A 22,711-nucleotide genomic window follows, 5' to 3' on the forward strand; every position below is an offset into this window, starting at 1 on the left:
AGAAGAGCAATTGGACAGTTCCGCTTATCAACTTCATTCAATTTCTACTTTGACCACAACTCAGAATGACAAAAAATCAATGAAATTTTCAGATGTCCTTTCATTGGTAGTCTTTATTATGGCAATAATACTGTACAGCAAAGCAATGTAAGGAAGTTTGTGCTAAGAGGATAAAAAGAAGTAAACATTCCTAATCAGAGCAGGAGGAACGATGTTGATTCTCAAAACCCTCAAGTGAAAATGGAAAATGATGTAACACAGCACGCACCAGAGATGAGGTATCTACAGAACTAGAACTTTCATTGGTATTTTTGACCTGAGCTTATAAGATTGTGTAGCAGTGGTTAAGGCATTCAAATGTCTAAGCCTTAGTTTTTCTTCTTTGCTTCTTTGTGTTTAATACATGTGCAATTCCTGATGACACTATGAAATTAGCTACAAAGAGTTAAAAAAAAAAACACTAACAGAGTATCAGTCAAAGGAGAGACTGTAACTAACTTCAGGGTGAGTTTCATACTGCAAGTTCTTAAGAGTGACGTTTTTTAACTTACCCCCTTCTTGAAGGGGACTAGTGCTAGACACCCAAAATTCCCAGTATTTTTCTTATTTTGGTAACAAGCAGACAATACCACCAATTTCTTCACCTAAATTGTTTTAAGGATTTTATTTTAAAAATGTGCACATTGCTTTCACTTTGGAAAATTAATAAGAAGTACTTCTCAAAAACAAAAAGCCATGAATATTAATTCTGCAATGTCATCAAATTCACACTTACCTTTCTAAAGTGTGCAAGCATGTCTGGACTTCTCTCACACATCTCCGTGAGGAGGACTACTGATGTGTGTAAAACACCTAAAAACCAGGAAAAAAATATCTGCATTTTACAATTTCATTGGCTCCAGACAAGTGACAAAAATCATAAAGAAATGACAACAAATGATATAAAACATCCTCCTCTTAAATCTAACACGTCCCCAAAAGATACTTGAACTTGCAGCTGTGCCCAAGAGAAAGTTGATAGCAATGTGCTTGTCTTAGAGCAGCAGCTAAAGGTCGAAAGAGGAAACAAGCTGTCCTTACACATTGGTTACAGAAACCTGCATTTTAAATATATTCTTAGATAGTAACAAACAGGCTAACAAAAGATCTGAGATGGGCAAAAACATTTTGATTGCATTCATTGTACGTGTTGGGTTCCTCATGCTTCCTGATTTCCTCTTCTGATTTGGGTACTCTAGCCAGGCTCATGTGGTCTCAACTAGGACTTCCTTAGAAAGTCTTCAAAACTCAGTCTGGTAGACACACAAAAAGCTAAAGCAAAACAACAACAACAACAGAAACAAACAAACCAAACAGACAAAAAACAAAAAACACACACACTTTGAAGTCCCTTTAGGCAGTGTGCTGGATAAAAGTCACAAGCTTTCCCCCTCCACCCACTCTGAAGTGGGTCAAAAACAGTGAGAGTGTTCTTTCATCATCTATGCCATGTAAAGTCCTGGTAATTAGCAGTCATATGTCCCTGCCTTCTGAATGACATATGCTTTCGCTGCATACCAGGGGGATGAAACAAATGGAAAATACACCTCAAAAGTTCGCTCCAAACAAAAGCTTCAGTAGCAAGCGTGGCACCTGCAAAGAATGGCATAGCCTTGCTAAGCAGGCTCAGACATTACCATGGTTCTTCTCATTCAGCAAGTTTTTGGTGGCTGGCAGGAACATCTCCATAAGTTCAGGCACCTTTCTGATAACATGAACAGCACACAATGCTGCCTGTATAGGAAAAACAGTTCAGTTAGTACATAGTATAATGACAAAGAGACACATTTTGAGAACATCTAGCACAGTAGGAATTATCACAAATTTCATCATATACATAGGCTTGGAAAGTTTACAGTATATTTTTCCATCTCTCTGCTACAAGTGATACTAAACAGCATTACAGAAAAGAGTTCAAGAAAACTTTCACAGTTGAGAAGGAAACAAAACCAGCACTAAGCTGCAATGTAATACTTGCACTAGAAATAGTTCATTTGTAAGTTATTCATTTCAGAAGCTATACTAACTGCAAAGCAGCCCCGTATTTAATAAGGCTACTTCAGTCTGTCTTAATGTTATGAAGGGAGAGGATAATGCATTGGAAGCAAATAAAATTTATGTCAAATTAATGGCTCCTTTTCTTTCCCTTGAATATCATCTCCTTCCCCACAAGACAATTTCCTCCTTCAGGTAACAGGTTCTATGAAAAAAACAAACAGCATACAACAAGCTTGCCTACTTAATCTACAGTACAGAAGCAACCGTACTCTAGAATAGAAGACACTTGGGTTTTTTTTGCAATTGCTTGATAATCGACTGCACTGGCTGCCTCTTCCCAGAATACAGCAATACCTCTTAGCATCGCTTTCTCTCCTAAAGTCTCATTGCTGCCCCTGCGCTCCCTCCAAGACATAATAATGAAATAAATTTAAAAGAACAAGGCTGATTACATTTTGCAGATGTTTTGTCCCACTTGCTAAGGAAGTTAGACATTTTCTAATTGTTTGCCCATTTCAAGTCCTTAACCTGTCATATCTGATCTAATCTCCAGTAGTACCTAATAGGTTCAAATCTTCAGATATTAATCTGCACTATTAACAATATACTTATTAATGATGGACTTATCTGAGAACATACTGAAATAAAACTAATGACTAGAAGTCTATGGTTAATGCCTGTGAACAGGCAGGCACTCGCATTATAATCAATAACCTTAAGGTAAAGAGTATGAAATTAGAAACAAATGCCTCATCTGTCGGAGGCTTGACTTCTAGAGGCTTACACATTCCTGCTATGCAGAGACAGGGATTTGGCCTCTGCCTATCTCACACACTGAGAAATACTCAGCCAGTGCTACAAGCTGTCTAATATTCCAGTTATAAGCAAGGTATCCCATCAAACTTGAGTTTTAATCTGTAACAAAGTATTCAAAAGTACCTTCTTCCTAAGATAGGAGTTGGAAGTTTTGAGGAGCTTTTCCACCTCTCCCGCAAGGTCTCTGCACATTTCCGAGGAGCCCATGCAGCCAAGGGTGCAGAGTGCCAGCCCCTGCACATACTGCGTGCTATGATTAAGGTCACTGTAAGGGAAAATAAAAAAAGTCAATCAGCATGCAAACAGCCTGAACATTGAAAAAAGGGCATCAGCTTATAGTCATTTAGCCATCTGCACACATGAAAAAGGCCTCCAAATTCTCAGCTACTTGAGAGTATGAGTTAGGAGCAACATAAGCTTGGAGTGCATGTACCATAGGGTATTCTATTACTTATAGGTAGAATTCTCAAAGGTAGATTTGGGTAAAACTATCAGGTGGACATCCACTGCTTGAGCTGAGAGGAGGGAAGATGACACAGAACTCCTTTAAAGCTTCTACAGTAGTAGACTACTAGACTACAGTAGTATACTACTTTCTTTGTAGTTTGCAATTTGCAAACAGAAGAGAACCTAACATCAAGCACAGCCCTGCAGTGACTTCGCAGGCTGTTCCAGTTTAGCCATGTTCTTGGACAGGCTTCAGCTTCTGTTTTTCGTTTATACGCACATTGTTATGTAGTTTCTGTGCCTTAAGTTTTTGGTGTAGTTTGCCTTGCATGTAATGTCTTTTAATTCTAACTGCCCTTCCTCCCTCCCTTTTATTAGACTATTAGGACTAACGATGAGTTGTAAAGCTTCATATGGATCTGGTCACAAAATAAAACCTTAAAGGGTAAGAAACAATACATATGTCCTTAATATGCTAAGCTTAGCATAAATTCCTATTTCATATTATACTAAGACTTATACACTGAGCACAAATACTAAATGTGAATCCTGTTTTTTCTGATTTACAAACCAAACAACGTATAAAAATCTATGTAAAATATTCTCCACCCTGAGCTAGGAAAAAAAAAAAAAACACAAAACCATAAAATACCATTACTCACACAGCTTATAAATAATCTATATAGTAATTTTGTTTAACAATCCTAACTCTTCATATGCCAATGGAAGATGCAAAATGCAGTCAATAAACGAAGCCACCTTTCAGTAGACACTATTTATGAGGTCATCCACCAATGTCACACCAAGTACAAGACAATGTGGCTTCCGCATGGAAATCCCAACAGCTTTTAAAACTGATTTCTAACCACTTTTCCATCAAACTACTTGGTATTCATGTCACCACAGCACCCAGGATCCATTCACAAATGATGAAAAATGAAGAAAGTAAAAATAAGTTTCCTGGTTTGGGAAGCAAGTTGGGGATTGCATGATGGGAGAGCAGGGGAAGGGAGTGGTATGTAACCAAAAGCGCACAACATGCAGAAAAGCAAGAGAGCATTCTGTTCCTAACATCAAGTTATGGCAACATGCAGATGCAAAAGCAGATAACATGCCATTAAACGTGTTGATTTTTGTTTCCTTCCTTTAACAAGTTTTTGGCAGCTATATATACTTGTGCATATAGCAAGGATGTGCTTCAAAGGTGCTCACTTGTTTGCATTGAAAATCTAGGTCTTGCTATAAGACAGTGACAAAAGCAAGACAAATAATGGTAGTTATGGAAGCCAAAGAAGAAAGTGATAGACAACCCACTGAGGTGGTGCGAAGCTGTCTATCAGTTTCATCGAGCTTCAGTCTGGCCCATTTCAAACTCACTGCACCCTTACCACGCATTTATTTCAACATAAACGATCAAAAAATGTATTAACCACAACCAAGAAAGGTGTTAACCTAGCAGCCTAGTTCTAATGGAAGAGTCTCACAAGTACAACGTTCCAATGAAAAAAATATTTGACCAAGTGTCTCTTTCCTGGACACTAGTAGATTCTCAGGCCCACAGCTTTGTCAAGTTTATTTTCAAGTACTTTGAGGCCACAGCCTAATTGATCAATCTCATCAGTGCTTTACTTGCTATTACTCAAGAGGATTATGTTCTAAAAGTAAACAATAAATATAGGCACACCACACAAAACCAAGCATGCATTTGGATAAATCAGCTAGACCCCAGTTGTTCCACTCCTGCCCCCATCCATCTCGAAAAGCAATATCTGTCATTGGAAACACATCAACTCTCATTTACTAAACTATAATAAAAAGCAATCCTGGTTTAGTAATATCTTGCTGGGAGGAAAAAAATTAAAAGAAAAAAATAAAATCCTTATTTTCCATCCCCTCTTGCCTAATTTCAGCAAGATACCAAGCAGACTGCACATCCCAAGTTGCTGCCTTGCTTGCAAGGAAAATCATTCATCAGCACTGTTAGGTCAACCCGAAAGAAAAGGCAGCATACACAGCCTTGATCTTTGAAGTCAAAAAAAACCCAACTCTTCAGAATTCATTAAGTAAACAGAACAACATGGCTGCAGAAACAGATATGATTTTGTAACACTGGATGGCCAGTCTTGTCCATGTTTTAGTAGCATTATAAAAAATCAAATCAGCATATAAGAGGTGTGGGGACCTTCAGTTATGCTGCACTACTAGCTGTTTGTCTGACTCTTTCCTACTGTAAACTGGGAGAGAATTAAGTTTACAGACATGTAAGAGACTTCTTTAAAACACGAGGCTGTCTGCACTGGCCAAATGGCTTATTGTGATCATTACATATTCCTGATTTTATTTATCTTAAGATGACCTCAACAGTAACATGTATTACCATTCTAAAACAGTAGCTACATCAAGTATGGTTTGCCCTATGTACCTCTTCAGGACCAATGCAAGTTTGTATTCTCTTCCCTCTAAGAAACCTAGAGGGAATCATCCAATTCAGTACAATACTAGAACAGTCTTTTACAGTCAGCAGTACACAATAGATTGAAGGCACCAGTTTTGTAACGCAAGGGAAAAAAAACTAAAGTACTCAAAATATCAGGGGTGTACTTTCAGATTCTGAAGCCTCAAAGCATGTGTTGATGGAGAGAGAGCTGGTACCCTTACTTCTTGATGCAATTGGTCATAAGAAGATGGACATCCTGTCTCTCATCCAGCAGCAACATGGCACCTAAATACCCAATGCGCTTGTCTGTGAATTTCTGAGAGGCAATGAGCTTGAGGCACTCCAACTGGAAGAAAAAAAAGAAAAAGAATTAGCTTAAACTACTACTCAGCTAGAGGAGAAAGTTTGATGTTTACTGATTTAGGTCTCTGATAATGCATTTTAAAAATTACATTTTATTCTCATTTTGGTGATATGGAAAACAAACAACAAAAAAAAGGTTGAATGACTTCCCAGCAAGGCAGCAACAAAATCAGTAGGTCCTATATCTTGAAGTAACCAGACATTAATGACCTTCCATGACCTCGGATATACCAGACAAGTGGGGTCAGAGCACAAAAGTGAAAAATAACACATTTAGAGACAAGAGATCCATCAATAAAAAATACATAAATAAATAATTAAAAAAAAAAAAAAAAGTTCTGGAAATCCAGAGGATGGATCATGTTTGATATGCACTGGAAATTTTTAGCACTTCAATGGATATATATCTGCCTACCAGAGAGAGGATCAACGCTCTGTTAAGCTGTCAAAAACAAATTTGATGATTATACTGTAACTAAGTAGCTAGCTAGGTAAACCTTGGATACAGTCAGAGATAGTTAAGTTTTTATGCTGTTCTGTAACCACTATCTGAACCCCTACGGTTTAACTAAAATCATATGCATTGCAGCACTACAAGCTTCCCTTTTGCCATGTAGAAATGTGCCAACTGTGTTCAAAAGCACAAAGGAGATTCCTTAGATAACATGCAAAACCATCACTTGCACTAAGCTGACCAGAATTTGTTAAGCAATTTTTAAGCTTTGCCTTTTCTTAAAGCACAAATACAGACTTTCTGACATGACTGCACTAAAGTATCTTTCTCTAACAGATCATTAGCCAGGTATAATCCAGTCTCTACTTTCCAGACAAAATAGCAGAAATGGCTTCTCAGAGCAAGTAAGAGACCTATCCTCTCACAAACACATCCCATAAGGCCATTTAACAGATTAGCTGGGGCAGGAAGTAAGCATACACAACGGATGTACGGAGGGGATCAAAGTTTCCAAAAGGTTTGTTGTAAAGGACGTGAAAGGGGCATGCATAGGCAAAAATACGAGGCAGCATGAAAAGGTTTTCATGGACCTTAGCTACAGGGAAGCTTGAACAGGGCAACAGAGCACAGGTGCGACGCAAGAAGCATACAGACATCAAGAGGGTAAAGTTGTACGGGATGCTGAAAATCTGGTAAGAAAAATTTAAACTGAAGTGGCAGAGAGAATAAATGCTATGGTCTAGCCCTAAGTTCTCACAACTGCACAGAACCAGAACGTACAACTCAACTATGCAAGAGGTTGCCACACATGAACCAGCCAGCTAGTGGTTTGTGACAAACTGGTAAGAAAAAACTTGAGAGAAACTGAGTTCAGTTTGCTAGGTTTAACTTGGCTGAAGATCTAGAATAAAAAAATACCTCTGAATAGTAACATCAGTCATCCAAAAGGAGAACTGAACTCACATGAACAGACAAGATCAACCAGGCACAGAACACTACATATTTACCTCTTATCTTTCCAGTGTTTTCTGTAAGAAAATAATGCATCTCTGAACCAACATTCTTTCCATGGTTTACAAGATGCTTTCTTATACAAGCCTCAGCAAAGTTCAATATAGAACTGATGGCCTCTAATCTACAGTGTAACAGCTAAGAAAGGTAGAAGACAAACAACTAAGGACAAGCAAAAGGAAACAAATGACTGCACATCAATGACTGATACTTTCAGTACTTCCGAATTTGAATGATATTAATGAAATTTACCCTGTGAAAAGCTGACAAGCTCACTTCACTTGTGTACAGATACATGCAAACTGGCTTCATGCACAGCACTATTGAGCAACACAATCAATTGAAGCTCTTACTAGGCTTAATTAGTGGAAGAAGTCTTTATGCCACTATAACCACTTCACTCAAAGGAACAACAATTAAAGTTTGCTACATCGTTACTGTAACAGATACATCAGCAAAGCCTGATATGTAGAGAGGTATATAGCCAGACTAGGACTCACAGAAGTTTTTACTGACACAGATGATCTTCAGACCAGAATTCTTTTGCAAGTGGAAATAATACATATGTATTTTCAAAGTAATTTGACCATTTGTCCAGGATGTCTGGCTGCCTGATACCTTCTAATCTTACACAAATGACTTCTGCATATGCTCAAAAGACAGCTTGCCATGCAGTGCATCCCAGCATGCACTGGCTAAATATAGCGCTCATGCCCATATTTCTGTACAAGATTTCCCGGGTCACAGTTGAGAAATCCTGTCTTGGAAAAAAGGAAGTGAATGGCTGATCTACTTCTGACACATTCTCTAACCTCTCTTTTATTACTGGTTACCTCATCCACACCACCAGCTGTATTGGGTTTAGCTGGCAAGGTTTTGGTAGCAAGGGGCTGCAGGGGTGGCCTCTGTGAGCAGTGTCCAGAAGCTGCCCCATGTTAGATAAGGGCCAGTTTCAGCTGGCTCCAAAGGACCCCGCCACTGCTCAGAGCCGAGCCAATAAGCAATGCTGTTTGAGCCTCTGTAAGAGCATATTTAAGAAAAGGAAAAAAACAAAACCTGCTGCACAACAGCAGCTGGAAGAGCAAGGAGTGAGAAGCAGCCCTGCAGCCCCCAAGGTCAGTGCAGCAGGAGGTGCTCCAGGCAAGCAGCAGCAGTTCCCCTGCAGCCCGTGGAGAGGCTCCTGGTAGAGCAGGCTGTCCCCCTGCACCCACGGGTCCCACATGGAGCAGATCTCCATGCTGCAGCCCGTGGAGGAGCCCCTGGTGGAGCAGGTGGAGGTGGCCTGGAGGAGGCTGCGGCCCATGGAGAGCCCCCGCAGGAGCAGGCCCCGGACCGGAGCTGCAGCCCGTGGAGAGGAGCCCACGCAGGAGCAGGGAGTCTGGGGGGAGCTGCCGCCCGTGGGGGACCCATGCTGGAGCAGTTTGCTCCTGGGGGATGGACCCCGTGGTACGGAGCCATGTGGGAGCAGTTCTTGAAGAGCTGCTGCCTGTGGGAAGCCCACAGAGGATCAATTCGGGAAGGACCCCATGCTGGAGCAGGGGCAGAGAGTGGCCGTGAAGGAGCGGCGGCGAAATATCAGGGACTGAACGCAGCTCCCACTCCCCATTCCCCTGCACCTCTCGGGCGTAGGAGCTGGAAGAAGGTGGATTGGGGGAAGTTTTTTTTTAGTGAGTTCCGCTCCCCCCCCACCCCCACACTTTAGTTTGTTAGTAATAGGTAATAAATTTCATTAATCTCCCTATGCTGAGTCTGTTTTGCCTGTCACAATAATTGTTGAGTGATCTCCCCATCCTTACTCTCAACCCTTGAGCCCTTTCCATCATATTTTCTCCCCCTTTCCCTTTGAGGAAGAAAAGGGAGAGAGCGGTTGTGGCGGAGCTCAGCTGCCCAGCTGAGTAAAACCATCACAGTAGCTGAAATCAGATGTCTGGTTTCATCTTTAGGACAGACATGGGTCTAACAGTCTGTGGCTCTCCTGTTTTTCATCAAAACATATTTCCTACTCGTTTATCCTGTCACTCTCAGAAACTTCTTGTCTATAATGCTGGACTGCCTATCTACAAGATTCTACTGCTGGAACAGCATCTGCCTTCAACAGCTTCCCAACCCAGTCAAACTTCTTGTTATTGAGAAAGAATGGAGATCATATACTCCACCTACACAACATCAGTACTTTGAAAGATTCCTTCCAGTTATAAGCACTGAGGACACGTTCTCAGCCTTGGGCCCTATAACTTCCTGAAAGTGCAAATTACAAACTGTATGAGAAGCAAGGCTATAGAATGGATGATTCTGTCCCCAGAACAGTCCGCATAAATGTTTGAGATGTAGCAACACCAGCAATAAAAGATATAACCTGTTTTATCCCTTCTCCACTGAGACCAAAGAGGCAATTTACCATTACCTAAAAGCAGAAATTGAAGAATTACTAATCATCCACACACAGGATTAAATACTTGAGTAACAATGCAAAATAATTAAAATAAAATTTAAATATACTCCTAAAAACAGATTGAGTGTAAAAATTCTTGATGATGCTTATCAGTATTTTTATTATTATTATTGGAGCTCTTAGTTTCTTAAGATTTTTGACAGGACATTTCTCTCTCAGACCAGGGAACCCTGCCACATGTAGTACTAAGAACAGGATAATTCACTTGCTCTGACGCAACAACTCTTTATTCTGTGGGAAGAACCCAACAATATATAGTAAGAGAACTCATCTTAAACTCAAAGCACAGCCCAGACTTGCTCTTTAACAATAAGACTATTTGAAATTTGATTTCTGTGGTTTGAGTTCATTGCTTTAGCGAGACATGTGGATCAGTCAATCCAATCGTGAATGTGTAGACTGAGGACATGAAGGTACTTCAAGGACTACAGCAATCTGCAATTTGACTGCCTTCTTACTTAGCTTGATGGAAGGCCTAGGTTAGACTATGACTAACAGGATGCTTACCGACTTATAAGAAAAATGGACTATGCCCCAAAGACTAAGCAAAGTTCAATCTGAAGAACATTTTGTAGATCAAGAATTCCATCTTCCTGTCTCCCTTTTTCAAAATCTGACTGACTAGAACAGATTGTCTTAGAAGTAGAACAATATAGAAACTCCTTGGAAGCATCTGGTAATTTCCAGAGACAGAACTTTGATGTGCCATTTTGAACCCATCTAGAAATAGCCATACTGGACTATGGTTTAAGAACTACTGCTCTGCAGAAACATGGGCAAAGAGGAGCGCACAGCCTGGCAAAGTCAGACCAACCCTAAGTTTCATAACAAAATATGTAAGAACAGGTTCCAAACAGCAAATGTCTATAACATAGTCAAAACTAACTAATGCAGATTCAGAACGTGAGTGAAAACAAACATCAAAACATCTCAAAGCAAAACTGCAGCTAGGAATGCTCCAATTTAGTCAATGCACCCAAAATACATAAAGCATACTGGTATACGCACATAGCACAGCAAGCATCAACCTACCTGTCCGAAATGTGCAGGGTATCCCAGCATGTGCATATACAGCAGCTTTGCCACATTTCTGCATCGGTATGTGTTATCTTCCTCTCGGAAGGATGATCGGATAGCAGCACACTCCTTTTGAATCATCTCACGCTCTTCTGCCTGGGTTCTTGCTGTCCGGATGGTCCGGATCAGCTCCCGCAGTCTGATGGGGGCTGGCATCCTCTGGGAGGAGCAAGAAAGATATCCGTAAGCCTTCTTCTACTGTATCTGATGACTTAATAGTTGTCTCATAGTTTAACATAAAGTTTTCTTTCTTCCCCTACAATTATATAAATGAAAGAATTGAGAAAATACAGGCTGCTTCAGCAGTATGGTTAAAAGTAAACTTGAAACACAGAAGAATTTATTGTATCTTCCAGGAATATACATTCTCGCAATGTTTTTGAACTAGCTATCAAGTGAACAAAAACATGACTCCTGATCTGAAACAGGCAGAAATGGTAGGCAAGGTATGCTCTCATGTTCACATCATCTTACTCTCCCCAGGGAAGTAGGGCTCAAAGAGAATTAATCAAAAAAATCGTGACAACTTGAGACAGAAATTCTTTACAAAAAGCAATGCTATTTATTAACTTGCACAAGATTTCAGATAGGTGTTTCAAATAGCCAGGCTTCAAAAGTCTTGTGGACTTGTGTCATGCACACTTTGAGTGGTGGAATGCAGCAGATAAAGCTGATGGAAGAGCAATCCTATCTGTGTGGATATATTTCGGAATCAAGTTGACACTGTCCCTTTATTAGACAACAGCCAGAACAATCCTTTCTAAAACAAGCCTGTCACTGTATGAAGGAGACTGCGGAAGAAAGACACATTCTACGCGAACTTCAAGTAGTTTCACTTCACCATATGGAATAGTGATGGTGCCATCTGACCTAGAGAACAATTTATTCTCTTGAATATTCTTCAAGAGAAGAATTACTCTCAAACGAAAGCCAAACTTTAAAACTATGTTATGTTCAACAGTGCTGCACACAACCTTTCAGAGGTAGCTATGCCGTCGTATTTATTTGCGTAAAATGTCTTCCACTTTGCTCCCTCTTATTTTCCTAGTGATGTGTAACACTCAGTTTGAGGTTGTGGTTGCTACAAAGTGCTCAGCTGGTGTTTTTCATGTACCAGTCTATTAAACGCCCAAATCTCTTTCCTGGGTGGCAACACTCCGGTTAGAGTCCATCGTTTTTAAGCCTGGATTCACCTCCTACCCCCACCCTCACCCCTCAATATACCTCTGAGATATTTTGACATAGCATGCTTTTGTTAGAAAACCAGGGAGAAATCAATAAAAAATAAAAGCACTACTGCAGGCACGTTCCTCTGCAGTCTACAGGTAGTATTTTCATAATTGTTAAGATGACTTATGAGCAGGCTTATGCTGAAAGAGGTGCTCGATTCCACTCCTTCCATCGTTCTACCCGCAGCTTTCCTGGGACATGGCACGCCAGATAAGGCAACCTGTGCATCTAAAAAACAGCTTGTTATTTTCCTTTCAACAGAAGCAGTCTTCAAACAAAACAGTTTGACTTGTGCTGACACAAGGCAATGAGAACATACAGCAACGGGAGATCTGAGATGGAGCAGGGAAGAGGTGAAGCGCTCCCTCCTGCAGTAAGCAACACAACTGAAGCGCAGACCCATGATGAGTCTGCTGAACTACTGTTCCTGAGAATACAGGCAACGGCCAGTACTGATTAAAATCACAGCGGTTTTGCTTATTAGCTTTAAGCAGAGACTTCTTTGCAAACTTTCTGAAACCCTATCATATGGTCTGCAAACAAAATTAAGTTTAGTATTATTTGCTTTGATACCACAGGTCCTGTTGCTTTCACACAATGTTTGACGGGATTATAAATTGCGCAACACTGGTTTGCCCTGCCTGTGACTTGTTAACAGCAGCGCTGTTTTCCTGGCCTGTGCCCAGCAAACACCTGTGGTAGGCATGTCTATGGAGGGCTTCAGCACATCATTGTCAGTCTGGCCCTGTATGTCAAAGTAAAACAACAGACAGCCGAAATCATTTAAGCCAATGGAACAGCACCAAATGAAGATACCACACTTCCAAAGCAGACCTTTATAAGAACCTTTATTTTGCATCCTTTGCCAATCTAAGGCAGGACCTCCTACCTCACTGAGGCAGCAGAGAAAATGAAATCAAACAGCGGCGACCTGGTATGACGTCACTCTGTCCTCATCCATTCACCGAAAGAAATGTATAACCTATACTTACAAGTGCCCTTACACAAACAATCAACATACCACACTGTAAAGATTATTTTTCCTCCTCATATCACAACAGCAGTAAAACAATGAACCAGCATTTCAGAAAGCAAAGAAACGAAGAATAAGAGTTTTACTCAGATTACAGCCAATTAAAAGGTTACCTCCTTTTTTCATCTAGTTGTGTAATATACTAATATGCTGTTAGTACAGACACAGTCCAATCCGAACTATTTCCTAAGAGCAATTCTTTCTCTCACACACATCCTGCCTGATAAGGAGAGAGCGATTCAGAAGTGCTCACAAAGAGGACAGCATGAAGGAAAAAAGATGAAGCTACGATTTATTTTCCAACATTTAGAACTTCTGTATTTGTGCTGCAACTTCACAACCATACTCCTTTTTTAATCAATAATTTAGCATTTTTTAAATACATCTTTCAATTCTTTCCATAAAAAGAAAAAAAAAGCTTTTTCACACTCCCATCTACAAAAAATACTCTCTCTCTCTCTCAAGAGAGAATCACTTCACACTTACTCTTTTGGGGTTGAGCTACTTTTCTGTGCGCGCTTTTTTTTTTTAAGCATTTCAATGCATAGTAATTGCCATGCAATGTAACAGGTTGGCTTCCTCCTCCCTCCCTATAAGAAAGGCTTTTCTTACTACCAAGAAATTCTCACAACAGGCATTTTGCTTTCCACCCTCAACTGTAAGTCTAAGATTCTTTTGCATGCCATATAAGTTTCAGAAATTTCAGGCAAGCATATACAGCAGTTACCACAGTCATGAAGAGATTTAGGACATGAGAATACTTAAATTCAGAAGTATTCCAGAACAGATTAATATTTACCATTATCAACCATTCCAAAGCCTATTATAATGCTAACAAACCTTTAATGTGACACACCTTGGGTAATTCCTGCTGAATTTCTACTAAGCATGACTGTATACAAGACACAATGTGCATACACCCAAACAGTTTAAGCAACATGGTGAAGCTTACTAACAGACTGCACGATCAGATATGTGTTGTCCTCTATTGATGCAGAACAGGGCATAAAGGGGAGATGGCAGAGAACAAGAGCCAACCATGCCAGGTAAGGCATGAAACAGATCTAACCCAGTTTCCTGTCTCAGTACGGGAAGCAGCAGGTGCATAGGGGAAGTAACAGAGAAAGGGTGTCTCCTCAATATCTTAATAGCTGCTGAATGAAAGAAACAGGGATGTCTAAGCAGAAACTTTCATGTCCTGCCTGTTCATCTCTTCCAGCACTCAAAGATGAGCAACACATGTCCCTTGGTCATCAAGCAAAGATCCATAGCTTGCAGGGCCAGAAAAGCTAATCATCCTAAATGCAAGTCATCTGAACCAACAAACCAAGTTTTGTGCAGGTATCACAAGACTGACAAAATGTCATTCAGAATCAGTTTTGTTCCCTTCCCCTCCCCCCACCCTTCTCCCCAGACTCATTTAGCTTTTTGAGGACCATATATGTTTTTGTACTCTGAATGGCGACCCAATAAGTCATCAGCAACAATTCCTGTACAATCCCAAATTCCTCTGGATGACTCCTATCCAAGGGGCAGGCTGTAACTTAATAGTTAAGCCCACAATGCTAGGACTTGAATGTAGTAAGAAGCACGACTGCAAAACATTAGCACATATTTTGCAGGTTTGATGGAAAAAAAAAATAATCGGAAGAGCTAGAATGAAGCAACAAGGTTACATGGATATTCCCTCCAGGATGGAAAACACCTAATTCACACAAGATAGCAACTACTTTGCATGTTATATATCCAATCAGCATGCACTCTCAGGCATACAGGTAAGGAGACAAAATAAACACTACTGAGAGAGAGAGAGAGAGAGAGCGCGCGCGCGAGAAGACTGCTCTGGCTCCCTTTTCTTGTTCCTTTCAAGAAGTATACATAAACGTCCTCTCCCTTTAGTCAAATCACCTCCGAGCATTATTTGTATATTAGTTTTCCAGGATTGTGAGAGGTTGCAGAACAATAGGAAACAAACATTTTTCCACATACACGCTGCCAAGCAATCCGTGACTAGAACCTGAGCACAGTGACAAGCAATAACAGCTAGGTAGGCATGGGGCCTCCTGGGCTCCATGGTTACACAGCTAGCACTCGAGGAAGCAGCAGCATAATAAAAAGCACAAAGAGTGAAAAAGGACTCCAACAAGCCCCCCAAAATGATTTATTGCCAAATACTTTTGATTTCCCTGATCGTATGAATGAAGTATGGACAACACGCAGCATAACCATACCATGGCCCTGCCAAGGCAGTGGAACCTTACGACATCAAAATTCCACTGGGACTTGACATACAGATTTCACTAAAGGAAGGAATTAGGGGCATGCATTAATAACCTGTTTATTGATGAGAGCTAAAACAAAAAGAATACTGACAGTTCACAAAATCAAAATATAAATACGATTAAACAACATAGAACTTAGAAGAACTAAAACACATAAGAAGCAATCTACCAATTTTGACTATATAATTTGTCTTGAAATTAGAATCTTGAAATTCACACTACGAACCATGCAAAAGATTAAGGTAAGTCAGCTTGAGGTGACAACTACGAAGCTATCAAATAAACTGCCATGAACAATGAGATTTTAGAGACCTCTATATTACAAAAATGCATTTTATTGCACTAGATGACTAACAGAGAGGAAACCGTATCATCTGGTAACAGCAAACCTGAAGTATAATTTTAGCTGGTTAAACACAGCTTAGAACTTCCTTCAGAGTAGCAGGTCTTGTTTTTCAGGATTCGCTAACATTTTTCCCCTGGTACAGGCACATGTTTTTATTCTTTCATATCAACATAAATGACAATGCAATTTTTAAAAGCAATCACCTCTTTCCTCATTTTGTTTACAGTAGTAGTACTCCTTGGCCATTTCTTTGCTACCTACAAGCTCTAGAAATCAGGGCTGGTCCCTGAATACCTGGAAAAAACCCTAGCGGTTAAGTTTACAATATCTGGTATGATCAACAGAGTTTTTCTACCTCATCAAGTCTGCTTTATCCTTCTTATTTTGAAGGCATTAGTCTTTAGTATAGCCTACTATCAAGAAGATCAGAGCCTCCTAAAAAGTTCCTAAAAAAGTTAGACACGTAACTCAATTAGCTCCAATGGTTAGGTGGTTGGTGTCTAGATTCCTTGAAACATTTTTTTTCCTGCTCTCTGGATCTTATAAAAGGTGTTAACTCAGGGATTCTCCTCCCTCTCCAACTCATGAATTCTTCCCCTGAACGAACTAATGAAGAAGGTATTCTTTCTTCATGCAACTTATTCTTAGTAAACTATCCAAAAGCAAAAAGAAATCGTTAACCAGGAAAACAAAAATCATACTGTATTAAAAACATTTAGTTTTAGTCTAAATTATGTCTCTAAACAGCTATTTTCTCCTGTCTTGTAGTCTTTTACTAGTTAAGTTTGTTGTTTAAAATTTGAAGATTTTATTTAAGAAGCCATTACTCCAAAAGTATTTAAGTATAAAACCTTGATAAAAACCTCCCTGAGAATACAACAACATTCAAATACAACTGTTCACCAAATAACCTTTTGTATTTGCAAGCAGCACACAATACAACCGAAGTCCCGCATGTAAAATGCTCAAGTGCTCCAGTCAAGCTACATTCAACTATCAGGAACTGCAGCACAAAGACTTACGATCCTTAAACATGCAATTGAGTTGAGACCTGCCCCTGTGTAATCCATTCAGAAATATTAGCCTATGTCTTTAAAAAAAAAAAAAAAAACACTCTTTGAATATATTAATGAAATCTTAAAAAAAACAAAACAGCACCGCTTAAGAACTTGTTTAGGACAAAATATCAGACGTTTTTAAATTCCATTGTTATTTCGCCTTGAATTCTGGAAACAAAGACATGAAACCCATTGAGGCTCATTGAATTATTTACAGAATGGCTCTCACGTTTGGGGAAAATAGCCTAAATTTTCAATTCAAATAAGGTGCATACAATTTACAGGAAAATCTATAACTGAGTATTTCTGACCTTGGTTCATCCTAAAAAGCAGTCCAAGACTGTAGAAGTATACATTTTCAAACAGATCTAAAAAATACATAATAAGTTGCTCCATCCCAACTCATCTATAAGCAATCACACTCCTAAAAAAAAGAAAAAACACACAACCCACCCAAACCAAACAGCTTTTAGGAAGTTACATAATTAAAGCCTGACCCAACTCCAACTGAAATCAGTAACAGAATTCCCCTTCTTGCTTCAGTAGGACTGAATCAAGCCTCCTGAACACAAAAAGAAAGCATAAGATATATCTAGACTGTATGAAGGGAGTAACTGCAATGGTTATCCACAAAATACCGATAGCCTGAACTCCACAGCACTACGAGCAGGCTTCACGCTACTATAAGATACTTAAAACAAAAAAGCACACACACACACACTGACAGTAAAAACAGAATTAAACACTACAAATAGAGATCAAGCTGGGGGTGGGGGTTGATTGGTGTATAGTTTAGTGTTATCAATATTTATATGGAAAACATTAAAACACCTAACCAAGCAGCACCGTCAACATCACTAAGGGCAAAGGCAACACAAGAGAGTTAAGAGATAAGCAGCCAACCATACAACATTCGAAGGGAAAAATAATCTCTCTTGAGAAAAAGCTATTTAATAAAACAGAGGGAACTAATAAGTCAAAAATAAGCAACATCAGGAAACCAGTAATAAATTAAGGCAGAGGGTGGTTTGATACAGTATGATAACACACGGCATCAGTATTACTTTGCACTGTACAAAGATAGCTTGGAGAAAAAAAATTGGTCAAGTATGCAAAATATGCCTTAAAAACAAGAGCTTAAAAGCAGTTTGAGGGGCAGCGAGGGTTCCATGTCCAGGTGCATTTAAAGAACAGGAAGCGTATCGTGAGCGTAACAGAGGCGGGGGGCAGGAGAGGACAGTGACAGAAGAGACCTACAGTTTGAAAGGATCCTATAACTCACCGGGCTGCACACAGCGCTACTTCTCTTTGTTTTCTGCAGCTACACCCAACAACAGAATTTAGTAAGACTAGGAAAACACTTCTGATGAAGCTCCCGTTCCTGCACAATGGTACAAATACACCAAACCGCACAATTCGTGAACTGGCTTAAAAGGATGCACTGAGCTTTCAACCATTGCAAATATTAGCCTCTAACACTTATCAAATAAAAAGAGAAAATGTTTTCTTAAGAACATAATTAATGAAGCATTGGAAAAAGAGTTAGCACATCTACAGAGCTGATCAGCATGACAGACAAGATTTTTTATTTCAGATTTCCTGGCTTCTGTTTTCATCCTTCAATCACCTCTGACCCACATACACTACACCTTCGTATTTCTTACCTGCTTCTAGATTCTTATTTTTAAGTAATCTGGTTATTTTATTTCCTTGCAGAGTTAAAATTTAAAAAAAAAAACAAAAAAAAAAAAAAAAAAAAAACAAAAAAAACACCTGCTTGCTACTACCTTGCAACAAAAACACACGTCTTGCTTTGTCTTGGTAAAGCCTAATGAAAAATGAGACACCACATTTTTTCCATGCATTAACACAACTTTGCAGTATCGCCAGGTAACTTCAGCCATGTCCTAAAAGTTCTTATCTTGTATTTTACCTACAGCATCTCTTCCAAACATCAGACAGAGGCTAACCTTACTACTAGTGGCAATATTAGCAGAGATTTGCTTGCACTTGCCTTCTTTTTTTGAGTAACATCCTCATCATCTATTCACTTACTGACTCCAAAGCTCTCATCAAATAAAGAAATGCTACTACCACGATAGACCAGATTGTTTTCCTCAGAAAACACCTGAGTAGCATCTAGAACAAATTAATATCACTTTCAGTTGGAAGAGTTTGCCCTTTTGGTAAACCAAAAAAAATCAAACAGCCCATCTCTGAAACAGTCTGAAGTTACACACATTGCCAACTCAAAAATAAAAGTAAATATTAATGCAAAAGAGGCACTTTACTGAATATGAGCAACTTCAGAAGCAATTAAAATTTTTATTAGCCCTTATACTTTGAAAGGCAACTTTCCAAATCTGAACTGCATTAATTAGCGCACAGTCTGTCTGCATGCCGAAGAACAGACATCTTCAGTTCCTCTGCTGCTGTTGACAACCGTTTTATTCCACAAATAAACTTACTGATCTCATTAGCTTACAACGATGAGAATTCAGAACTCTGTATGCAAAGAAGCTATCAAGAATCAGAACATTAACCTCCTTGACTCGTTGGCCAGGACACTGCAAACAAGGATACCAAAGGACCTTTCTACTCTTATCACAGCGCCATTAGAAAAAAAGGTCAGATTTGCGGTCACAGGAACAAAGGAAGAGACTGCTCTTCTATCAAAAAAGGAGGGAACCTGAAAGCTATCTTATGCACAGGGGACAAGAAAGATGATTCCCTCACAACACAGACTTTCTTTCCCCTTCCCAACTCACGGGAATTTAAGTACCTTCCCCTCCTTCTCTCATCATGGAAGAAACGAGGGGATCGCACTGCAATCTGTCTCGGAAAAACAAAGTCTCTTGCCTTCATTCAGCTCTCACATACCCAATAAAGTTTTCAAATCACGTGCCAAAAAACAGACTAGGCAGAAGGAAAAAATTGGCAGTAAAATAGCACAGGCAAATAAACAAAGGAAAAAACAATGAGTATAGTTTAGAGAAAGGGGGGAGAAAAGTAAAAGGGCATAAAAAAAGAACCAGATATACACTATTGAGTAGAATAAGAACAGGAAAAAAAAAAAAGAAAAGAAACTAAACAATTCTATCTGTCATTTTAAATGCGAGACGCAAGGGGTTTTATGCAGAGAAAAATATGCATATGTTTTACTTTGTTTAAGCTACTATGTGTCAAATGCACTTTCTGGTATTGCAAAAGAAATGCCACCCCTCCAAAGGGGTTCCACTGGAACTCCGTACCTTTCCGTTAACGCTTCAAGTATCAGAAACTAACATACATCACCAGGCATTTAAAAGCATCGCTTGCCATGTAATAAAACATACAAATGTTTCATTCACAAACTTTCAAAGCAATGCCTACTGTTAGAAAAAATCATAGTTTGTCTTACAGTTTGTGAGAGGAGAAAAAGAGAGAACTCCAGCCTTGAAAAAGGGACTTGAAACTGTCTTTAAACTTATTTCTGAGTAATGGTAGACAACGCTAACACAAACTCAAAGCTGAAATTTACTGAAAATGCTTTTGGCCAGAAACCATAGACTTCTGCCTCCATGAAAATCCACGCATCTGCAACACAACGTGCAAACACCTTAAAAATTACAATCTCCCTGTAAAGCTCTGGGCAGCCGTGCAGCACAGGCAGTAAAACGCCAAGGAAAGACAGATCCAAAAACACAAACTACTTTTTGGACGCTAAGGCCCTCCAGCGTGAACAAGGCGAGGCAACGTTTCCTCCTGGCAGGACTCGTGCAGCGGGCCTGCGCTCCCCGCTTCGGGAAAGGCCGCGCAGGTTACCGAGCCCCCGGAGCAGGGCCGGGGGCAGCGGGCAGAGCCCTGCCGGCCGCGTCTCGTCAGCGGGCAAAGGCCCGAGCCCGCCGGAGGCGCGCCCCTTCGCCCCGGGAGCCAGCCCTGAGGGCCCGGGGCCAGCGCCGCCGGGCAGGGACAGAGGGCGCGGGCGGGCGGGCGGCGAGGCGCCGCGCCGGCGGAGGCCGCGGGAGGGCATCGGGCGGCCTCCTCCCGCGGACAGCCCCGGGAGGCCGCGGAGCGACCCGGGGGCAGCGCCGCGGAGCCCGGCGGCGGCACGCGCGGTCCCCGGGCTCCCGCGGGCCGCGACGACGGAGCCCCGGGCCGGCCGCCGCCGCGAGGAGGGGCGCGGGGGAGGGCGCGGGCGGGCGACGCGGCCCCACTCACCGGGCCGGTGCCTGCAGCGGAGGAAGCGGCGGCGGCAGGAGCCGGGCATTCAAAATGGCGGCGGCGCGGCCTCAGCACCGATACCGCAGGCGGAGGGATCCGCGCGCCAGCACGCTCCCCTCGGCCTCCCGGCCTCGACCGGCGTCAGGCTGGGGGCGCGACCGCGGCCACCGCGGCGGGAAAGGCGCCGGGGCGGCACGAGACGGGCGGCGGCGGGGCGGAGGGGGCGTCCCGCACTACTTTCCTTGGCGGAAGCACACGGCTGCCGGCTCTACGAGAGGCGCTGCGTTGCGCCGTGGCAGTCACTGATGACGTCACGCGCGGGGCGGGCCCCCGCGGCGAGCGCTGCCCCGAGGTGCGGCCGGGCGGGTCACGCCGCCCGCCGACAGGGTTCCGCGACGCCTCGCGGCACGGGGGCCGGTTACCGGGAGCGCGGCGGGCCGCAGCCGGGTGCCGGCCGCCCGCAGCAGGGCTCGGGCCGCCTGCGGCGGGAGCGGGTCGGGCCGGGGACCCGGGCAGCTGCCGGCGGCTCGCCCCCTGCGGGCCCAGGTTACCGAAGCCGTGCGCGGCGGCCGGCGGGGCGGGGAGGAGCGCTCCGAGCCGGACGGCGGAACTGCGTGTCCGCGTTAGGGCACGGCCCGGCTACTCCCGGTGCGGCGGGGGAAAGCCGTCCCGCGGCCCGCGAGGTAGCGGCAGGGCCCGGGAACGGCGCGGGCCCGGTTTCCAACTCCTCTGGGGACGGGGGGGATCGGTCGCAGCAGCCGCCCGGGAGGCGCGGGGCAGGCGTTGCGCGGGGCCCACGCGCGGCGGCCCGGAGCCGGGTCTGAGCTGCGGAGCCGGGGCGCTGAGCGCGTGACGGCAGGGGAAGGAGCCTCAGAGGGGCCCCGGAGCTGGCCCTCGCTCCAGCCCGGCCTTTCCGTCCGCACGGCCCGGGACCCTCTGTCCCCACCCCAGTAAACGCCAGGAAGCGACACGCGGGGCCTGCTGGCAACAAGGCGAGCGGGAACCCGCCTGCAGCGCGCGGGACGGGACCGCCGCGGTGCTCCCGCACACGGAGCGCGGCGGGGGGCGCCCTGTGAGGAGCCTCGCCGCCGGCTCCCCGCAGACGAGGCCAGGCAGGGGGCGGTGAGCCGCCGCTCCCGGCTGCTCCCCTGCAGGAGCGCGCCCCGGGCGCGAGGGACGGCCGGGGCCCCGCGCGGCGCCGCGAGGCCGCCCTCAGAGCGGCCGCTCTCCGCTCGGGACCGAGCGCCCGCTCCGCTCTCGGGCCGCCGCTGCCCTGCGCCGGGCCGCCCGCAGCTCCCGGCCCTGGAGGCTCCCGCGCTGGGCTCCCCCGCTCCGCCGGCAGCGCGGCCCCCGGCAGCGACCCGCCCCGCCTCCCCCCGCCGGCCGGGCCGGGCCGGGCCGCCAGCCGTCGCCGCGGCAACGGGCTCTGCGGGCGGCGTCCGCGCCGCGCCCCCGGCGGGCGGTG

General features: G+C 43.1%; 1 protein-coding gene across 7 annotated transcripts in view; it reads right to left on the reverse strand.

Moving 5' to 3' along the window:
• The window catches only part of AP1G1 (adaptor related protein complex 1 subunit gamma 1), a 43,507-nt gene extending 22,015 nt beyond the window's left edge, over positions 1-21,492 (reverse strand). Inside the window, exons 1-6 of one of the 7 annotated variants that reach the window (XM_040571682.1) lie at positions 21,244-21,492; positions 11,050-11,253; positions 5,959-6,083; positions 2,977-3,118; positions 1,677-1,773; positions 776-852 (exon numbers count right to left, since the gene is read on the reverse strand). In XM_040571682.1, coding sequence (XP_040427616.1) covers positions 776-852; positions 1,677-1,773; positions 2,977-3,118; positions 5,959-6,083; positions 11,050-11,250 — 642 coding nt within the window. In that variant the 5' untranslated portion in view covers positions 11,251-11,253; positions 21,244-21,492. Of the gene's footprint in view, positions 1-775; positions 853-1,676; positions 1,774-2,976; positions 3,119-5,958; positions 6,084-11,049; positions 11,254-15,588; positions 17,060-21,243 lie in introns of those variants that run through there. The other 6 variants (XM_040571681.1, XM_040571677.1, XM_040571680.1 and 3 more) reach the window with 6 other exon arrangements.
• Positions 21,493-22,711: the final 1,219 nt, after the last annotated feature.

This window comes from Cygnus olor, chromosome 12, assembly GCF_009769625.2.
Source record: "Cygnus olor isolate bCygOlo1 chromosome 12, bCygOlo1.pri.v2, whole genome shotgun sequence".
In the NCBI taxonomy this organism is placed as follows: Eukaryota; Metazoa; Chordata; class Aves; order Anseriformes; family Anatidae; genus Cygnus; species Cygnus olor.